This window comes from Salvelinus namaycush, unplaced genomic scaffold, assembly GCF_016432855.1.
Source record: "Salvelinus namaycush isolate Seneca unplaced genomic scaffold, SaNama_1.0 Scaffold2473, whole genome shotgun sequence".
NCBI classification, from domain to species: domain Eukaryota; kingdom Metazoa; phylum Chordata; class Actinopteri; order Salmoniformes; family Salmonidae; genus Salvelinus; species Salvelinus namaycush.
In genome coordinates, this window is record NW_024059312.1 from 29,779 (window position 1) to 37,638 (window position 7,860).

General features: G+C 45.3%; 1 protein-coding gene across 1 annotated transcript; it reads right to left on the reverse strand.

The window, feature by feature from the left end:
- Window positions 1-1,923: 1,923 nt before the first annotated feature.
- LOC120039003 (probable phospholipid-transporting ATPase IM) lies at window positions 1,924-7,854 on the reverse strand. The gene is made up of 4 exons (XM_038984532.1): window positions 7,515-7,854; window positions 7,116-7,254; window positions 6,203-6,333; window positions 1,924-5,065 (listed from the first exon to the last, which is right to left on the reverse strand). Exons 1-4 carry the CDS (start codon window positions 7,791-7,793, stop codon window positions 4,739-4,741), a joined length of 876 nt encoding a protein of 291 aa, XP_038840460.1. The 5' UTR covers window positions 7,794-7,854; the 3' UTR covers window positions 1,924-4,738.
- Window positions 7,855-7,860: the final 6 nt, after the last annotated feature.

Here is a 7,860-nt window from a genome sequence, read left to right on the forward strand (position 1 = left end):
GAAGAGTTGCTATAGTGCGATGGGACAAGGACATCCCCGGCCGGCCAAACCCTCCCCTAATTCGGAACACGCTAGGCCAATTGTGCGTCGCCTCATGGGTCTCCCAGTCGCTACCGGCACGGGTATCTAACTAGCATCTGCTGCGATGCAGTTTGCACTGCGATGTGATGCAATGTCTTAGACCGCTGTGCCAAAAAAGAGGAATCCTTAAAGAGGACTCTTAATTAAGTAATTTAATTTACATGTTAATTGTATTTTTTGATCACAGAAACAATGAGAAAATACGGGAAAATAAATAAATAATTAAATGTTATATAAAGCAGCCCATGTAATCCTCTGCCAGAGAGTAGCCCCAATCAGCCCGAGCCCCAAGTAATACATTTGGGCCAGATAACACACCAGAATTGTTCCGAGCTCAATCCCGGCATCCTAGCAATAAGTAATACTGCCTAAGGCGGCCCAGACTCGGGCCACACGACGTCGGCCGAGTCTGACTCTCAGCCGAGTTCCCCGACTCCCAGCAGGAATCGGCCCAGATCCACTGTGCTAGCTGGGCAGCTTCTGTCTACCAAAACCTACTATTGTGTACCTTAGCAGCACTTCCCTTCTTTCTCTCCTCTTCCTAGAGCTGGCCGCATGGCCAAACCGAGTAATCGGTGGAGAAGGGCCTTGGTTAGGGAGGTGAGCAAGAACCCAATGGTCACTCTGACAGAGCTCCAGAGTTCCTCTGTGGAGATGGGAGAACCTTCCAGAAGGACAACCATCTCTGCAGCACTCCACCAATCAGGCCTTTATGGTAGAGTGGCCAGACAGAAACCACTTCTCATTAAAAAGGCACATGACAGCCTGCTTGGAGTTTGCCAAAAGGCACCTAAAGGACTCTCAAACCATCAGAAACTAGATTGTCTGGTCTGATGAAACCAAGATAGAACTATTTGGCCTGAATGCCAAGCGTCACGGGGGATGTTATTCAGCGGCAGGGACATGGAGACTAGTCAGGATTGAGGGAAAGATGAACGGAGCAAAGTGCAGAGAGATCCTTGATGAAAACCTGCTCCAGAATTCAGGACCTCAGACTAGGGTGAAGGTTCACCTTGCAACAGGACAACGACCCTAAGCACACAGCCAAGACAATGCAGGAGTGGCTTCGGGACAAGTCTCTGAATGTCCTTGAGTGGCCCAGACAGAGCCCGGACTTAAACCTGATTGAACATCCCTGGAGAGAACTGAAAATGGCTGTGCAGCGACACTCCCCATCCAACCTGACAAAGATTGAGAGGATCTGCAGAGAAGAATGGGAGAAACTCCCTAAAAACATGTGTGTCAAGCTTCTATCATCATACCCTAGAAAACTCTAGGCTATAATCGCTGTCAAAGGAGCTTCAACAAAGTACTAAGGGTCTGAATACTTATGTAAATGTGATATTTCCGGGGTTTAATTATTTATTTATTTTAACATTTCTATTAACCTGTTTTTGCGTTGTCATTATGGGGTATTGTGATGTCATTATGGGGTATTGTGTGTAGATTGACGAGGGGGGGGAAATGATTAAATACATTTTATTTTTTCGAATGCACTGTACATGGACAAAAATGTGTGCACCCACTGCTGTAAGTTGCTCTGGGTAAGAGAGTCTGTTAAAATGACTCAAATGTAAACATACAGATTGTGTAAGAAAGAGTTACGTTCAACTTTCCAATGTTATTTAGGTAGTCTACGCAAATGAGTATGGAAGCTGATCAATGTATACGTGCGTTGACGTGATAGCTCAGTTGAAAGGAACACAGCTGGTTTTCCAAAACGAAGCAGGGTACATAGAGGTAGGCATCTGGATGCTAGACTCGTTCTCACTGAAGTGCATCATCCCTCATATACCAGTAGGAGTCACTGTTCAGGCAAGAATCGTTGGACTGTGGCTTCCCTTTTCATTTCAATATACCGCTTTATTTAGGTTGATGGCATGGCATTAAAACAATGATGTTGATTCAAATATACCATTTAACTATCAACATTGAAACAAGGTCGAATATGTCTAATCAAATATGAAATTAAACAATTTCAACCACCCAATATATAGTGTATAGGATAACAAATGTTTTACAAATCTCCATTACATTTTTTACGCTATTTCTAAATATAAAGTGATGATGATTAATAGATTGATGAAACAACCTGTTAGTCAGGTTAAGTCATTGTATTTAAATTGCCCAAATTTCAATGGTTGAAATTAGATGAAAAAAGTACTAGTTGAGGACATATTCTAAAATTCAAATGTGTTTTCTATGTAGATTCCACGTCACAATATGTTGACAAATGACATTGAAACAATAGTTGATTCAACCAGTGTATGCCCACTGGGGTAACACTTTACTGATATAGCACCGACATCAAGTACAGCTGGTCCACAGGCTAATGGCTAGCATGCTAACCATGCCACTCTCCCATTGAGATATAGCCGCTCCACAGGCTAACAGCTACCATGCTAACCATGCCACTCTCCCATTGAGATATAGCTGCTCCACAGGCTAACAGCTAGCATGCTAACCATGTCACTCTCCCATTGAGATATAGCAACTGCACAGGCTAACAGCTAGCATGCTAACCATGTCACTCTCCCATTGAGATATAGCAGCTGCACAGGCTAACAGCTAGCATGCTAACCATGTCGCTATCCCATTGAGATATAGCCACTCCACAGGCTAACAGCTAGCATGCTAACCATGTCGCTATCCCATTGAGATATAGCCACTCCACAGGCTAACAGCTAGCATGCTAACCATGTCGCTATCCCATTGAGATATAGCCACTCCACAGGCTAACAGCTAGCATGCTAACCATGTCGCTATCCCATTGAGATATAGCCACTCCACAGGCTAACAGTAGCATGGTTAGCATGCTAGCTATCTCATTCAGGATGAGGTGGTCCACGGGCTAATGGATAGCATGCTAACCATTTCACTATCCCATTCGGGATGAAAACTTATTCAGCCCTTGGATGAACAACACTAAACAGAAGATAGATCTTCTATCTCCTCTATAAAAAAAATGAATGTCTAACACCCATAGTTCAAGTCCATAGTTAGTTTTTCAGCGAAATGTGTATATATATAAAAAATACATTGCTTGGTTTAAAGGGCAAAAACACTTGTTCATACAATCAGGATTTTGCTGGTGATAGCGTCCATCTTATCTCCCACAATCATCTTCTGTGGATGTTATATGACGGTTGGCAACCAACTTTAAGGTGCATTACCGCCACCAACTGGAATGGAGTGTGGACCAGAGACAGGAAAGGTATAAATCCTACCAACTCCCTCCATGGTTAGTGTTGGAATGTACAGTACATCTCTACACCTGTGTGATTGTATACTGGTATTATCACAGTGGGAGAGGAGAGGGCTTGTTGCTGGTGAGGATAGAAGGAGGCATAAATCCCACGACTCTGAGAGGTTTGGTCTGGCCTTGGGTTTAGTGCATTCCTATGGCGTCACAGTACAAAGTCATACTGTAGTATACACCGAGTGGACAAAACATTAAGAACACCTGCTGTTTCCATGACACAGACTGACCAGGTGAATCCAGGTGAAAGCTATGATCCCTTATTGATGTCACCTGTTAAATTCATCAGCGTAGATGAAGGGGAGGAGACAGGTCAAAGCAGGATTTTTAAGCCAAGAAACAATTGAGACATGGACTGTGTATGTGTGCCACTCAAAGGGTGAATAGGCAAGACAAAATATTTAAGTGCCTTTGAACAGGTTATGGTAGTATGTGCCAGGTGCATCTGTTTGTGTCATAGAACTGCAACGCTACTGGGTTTTTCATGCTCAACAGTTTCCCATGTGTATCAAGAATGGTCCACCGACCAAAGGACATCCAGCCAACGTGACACAACTGTGGGAAGCATTGGAGTCAACATGGTCCAGCATCCCTGTGGAAAGCTTTCGATACCTTGCAGAGTCCATACCCCGACTAATTGAGGCTGTTCTGAAAAGGCAAAAGGTGGTGGGGGGTGCAACTCAATATTAGTAAGGTGTTCTTAATGTTTTGTACACTGAGTGAACGTTCCTATGGTGTCACAGCACTGAGTACAGAGTCACACTGCAGTATACAATCCTGTTGTGTCACAGCACTGAGTACAGTCATACTGTAGTATAGTGTAATAGTTTATCCTCAGTTGATACCCTTAATTAAAGAACCTCACACTCAACCTGTCCTGACAGACAATATAGCATACAGTTGACCTGTAGAGGTTTGTTTCCTCATGACAACAGTCCTGATGGAACACAAGGCCAATGAATGAAACAGGAGAGGTTTGTTTCCCCATGACAACATTCCTGATGGAACAAAAGGCCAATGATTGGAACAGGAGAAGTAATGAAGCGGGAAAAAAAGAGGGTGACCAACCAGACACGAGGGACTGTCTTTGGAACGCTTCGACAAGTCAGTCGTCATAGAGATTTGTGTGTGTACAGTTACAGTACGTGTCAATGTTTAGGATATATGTTTTTTACATATCACACCCCCTGATTTGGTCCTCTGTAAACAACAACTCCACATCCTCTTCCTCGCTTCCCTCAGAAGGCGGGGTCTCACACTGTACAGTTCTTCAGAAGGCGGGGTCTCACACTGTACAGTACTTCAGAAGGCGGGGTCTCACACTGTGCAGTACTTCAGAAGGCGGGGTCTCACACTGTGCAGTTCTTCAGAAGGCGGGGTCTCGCACTGTGCAGTTCTTCAGAAGGCGGAGTCTCGCACCATCCGGTACATCTGTAGTGATGTCACCTCCACCTCCTGCGGTCTGGAGTTCAGAGCGTTCCCAGTAGGGCTGTATCCTGCCGAGCGGCCCATGGGGCTGAACCCTGTGGTGCGCCCCAGAGGGGTGAAAGCGGTGGAGCGTGTGATGGCGGGACGGCGTAGGAAATGGTTGGACGTCACCAGGTCCCCGTAGCCCTGCGCGTGCGAGAAGGCGTATCCGGAGCGGCGGGAGCTGGTACGTCGCATCCTGGCTCGTCGTGCTGGGAGAGGGGGCGTGGCCTTGGCCTGTCTCACCTTGAACATCACCTGGTAGGGAGGGGAGGGGAGGGGAAGAGAGGAGAGGAGAGGAGAGGAGAGGAGAGGAGAGGAGAGGAGAGGAGAGCAGAGTTTAAGATTAGAACGTTTTGTAGGTCAGTAATGATTGCCTTTTTTTATAGAAAGAACAAAGTAAAAATAATAAGGAATGCAGGGAAAAACAAAAAGAACAATACCAGGGAATACAACCCTTAAAGGTCCCAGTCTTTCTGACTCCCATGGAAAATACCCTTTTGAGTGATTAAAATATCCCCCTAAAATTAGTTTTGGATAGAAATGCTAAATACCAGGAAGTTTGAAAAGACAGGACAAGTGGGCGGAGAGTTTACATTCATGAGCTCGCCTTGACTGACAGCTCTTTGAAACACCTACGTCAAGCAACTTGGATGCAGCGTTGCAGTAAAAACATCTCAAATATGGTGATAAACAAAAGCAACTCAAACAACATTGAAATTGCATCAAATGATGACAAATGTTTTATACATCTCCCGTTTGGCATGTCTCTTGTGATGCGATTCACAGCAGCACTGACGGAGGTGTTGACATGGCAACTACATTAGAGTTTTGAACGACCCTTGTCCCCCTGTTGTTCCATGCCAGTAACTAGCTAACACCAGACACAGATGAAAGGGGAAACATATACAGTAAGTATCTTTGCCATAGATTAATAGGGTCAACTTTTAATTATGTTGGCTGACACCCTAAAGTCAAATGTTGGCACCAGTAGAGTAGCTATCTAGCTATGTAAACCACGCCTCTCTGCAAACACACCTTTTCCGATGTTGGTTACAAGGCGGTACTTATTTAAATGAGGTAAGAGAATATCATGTTACCATTGGTGTATTAAAATGAGAGAGTTAGGGTGTCCCGTGAATCCAAGTGTTTGACACGGGGGGGGGGGGGGGGGGGGGGGGGGCGACCAGTACCTTTATGATCCAACTTTATCAGTTTAGAAGCAAACGTCATTTTTCCTACTTTGATCTGCTTTCATCTAAATATCGTCCAAATTTCGTGAAAAACATGATTTTGACTGTTCATGACCTTTAATAAATGTAGTAATCCCCAAAACCAGAGTGTGATTGGTCAGTGGTTCCTAGAAGACAACATGTGGTTGGTCAGTGTTCCCACCTTGTCGTTGATGGTGGGGCGGAGCTGTATCAACAGGAAGCGGTAGGCGACCACAGGAAGTACACAGAGGATGGAGGTGAGCAGGATGGTCAGCCACACGTTGGGCTGGTTCAGGGAGTTCCTGGCTGTGCCTGGTGCAGGGGAGACACACACAAACCTTCATCATGAATGTAAACCACACTGCTTACTCATATCTTTCTCCTTCAGCTCTATGGGCTAGGAGATAGGAGCTAGGGGCTAGGAGCTAGAGGCTAGGAGTTAGAGGCTAGGAGCTAGGAGCTAGGGGCTAGGAGCTAGAGGCTAGGAGCTAGGAGCTAGGAGCTAGAGGCTAGAGGCTAGAGTTTGTCTCGGGTCAAGATAGTGTTTCATGACGAGTTGTGTAGTGTTGTGTACAATGACTTACATTTTTATTTCTGTCATTTTAAGTAAGAATTGGCTCTTAACTGACTTGCCTAGTTAAATAAAGGTTAAATGTAAAAAAAAAAAAATTAAAAAAAAAGTAGGGTAGTGTAGGGTTGTAAAGGGTAGTGTTGTGTAGGGTCGTAGTGTTGTGTAGGGTCGTAGTGTTGTGTAGGGTAATGTAGTGTTGTAGTGTAGTGTAGGGTAATGTAGTGTTGTAGGGTAATGTAGTGTAGTGTAGGGTAGTGTTGTAGGGTTGTAGTGTAGTGTAGGGTAATGTAGTGTTGTAGGGTTGTAGTGTTGTGTAGGGTAATGTAGTGTTGTAGGGTAATGTAGTGTTGTAGGGTTGTGTAGGGTAATGTAGTGTTGTAGGGTTGTAGTGTTGTGTAGGGTAATGTAGTGTTGTAGGGTTGTAGTGTAGTGTAGTGTTGTGGTGTAGTGTAGTGTTGTAGTGTAGTGTAGTGTTGTAGTGTAGTGTAGTGTTGTAGTGTAGTGTAGTGTTGTGATGGCTCACCGATGAAGGGGAAGGATGCAGGGAAGTTGATATGCGTGCCGTTACTGTACATGCTGAAGGTGACAACAAAGTACATGGCCAGACTCCCCCACACAAAGACCTGGTTGACGGCTGTCCAGTAGGACATGTCCAGACACAGCTACAGGGAGAGGAGGAGGGGGGGGGGGAGGGGTTAGGACCGTCCTCTTGCAAGATGCAGCAAATAGACAAATGAGAATATATAACTAACGAATTAACACCAGAGACGGACAAACAGACGGACAAACAACTGTCCATATGGACAGACCGTTGGCTGTTCAGTCAGGCCAGGTACAGGAAGTTAACATATCCCGATGAACTCACAGTTCAGAGATTCTACCTTGGTGTATGTTTCCGGTAGTTGACTGTGTTGTACTGTACCTGTATGCAGACGGTGATGACCAGACAGGTCTGGGCCAGCAGGGCGAAGGACTGGTAGTCAGCAATGTCTCGCCCGTCGTCTCGGACCGTGTCGTACATGGCAGCGTAGGGGATGAAGAACAGCACTACAGAGCTGTAGACGCTGTGGAGGGCACACTTAAAGAAGGCTGTCTTGCTGAAGTACTGATTCAGCTGGCCTGGAACGTACAGATTGGGGTGCTGGAAACTCCACATGTCATTCACGTCCTGGACACCAGAGGGAGACAGAGATAGATACATTGGTAATGCTGTGTTCTCTTACCTGGTTAAACAGACTCATGCCTAGTCAAATCAAATCGCATTAGTC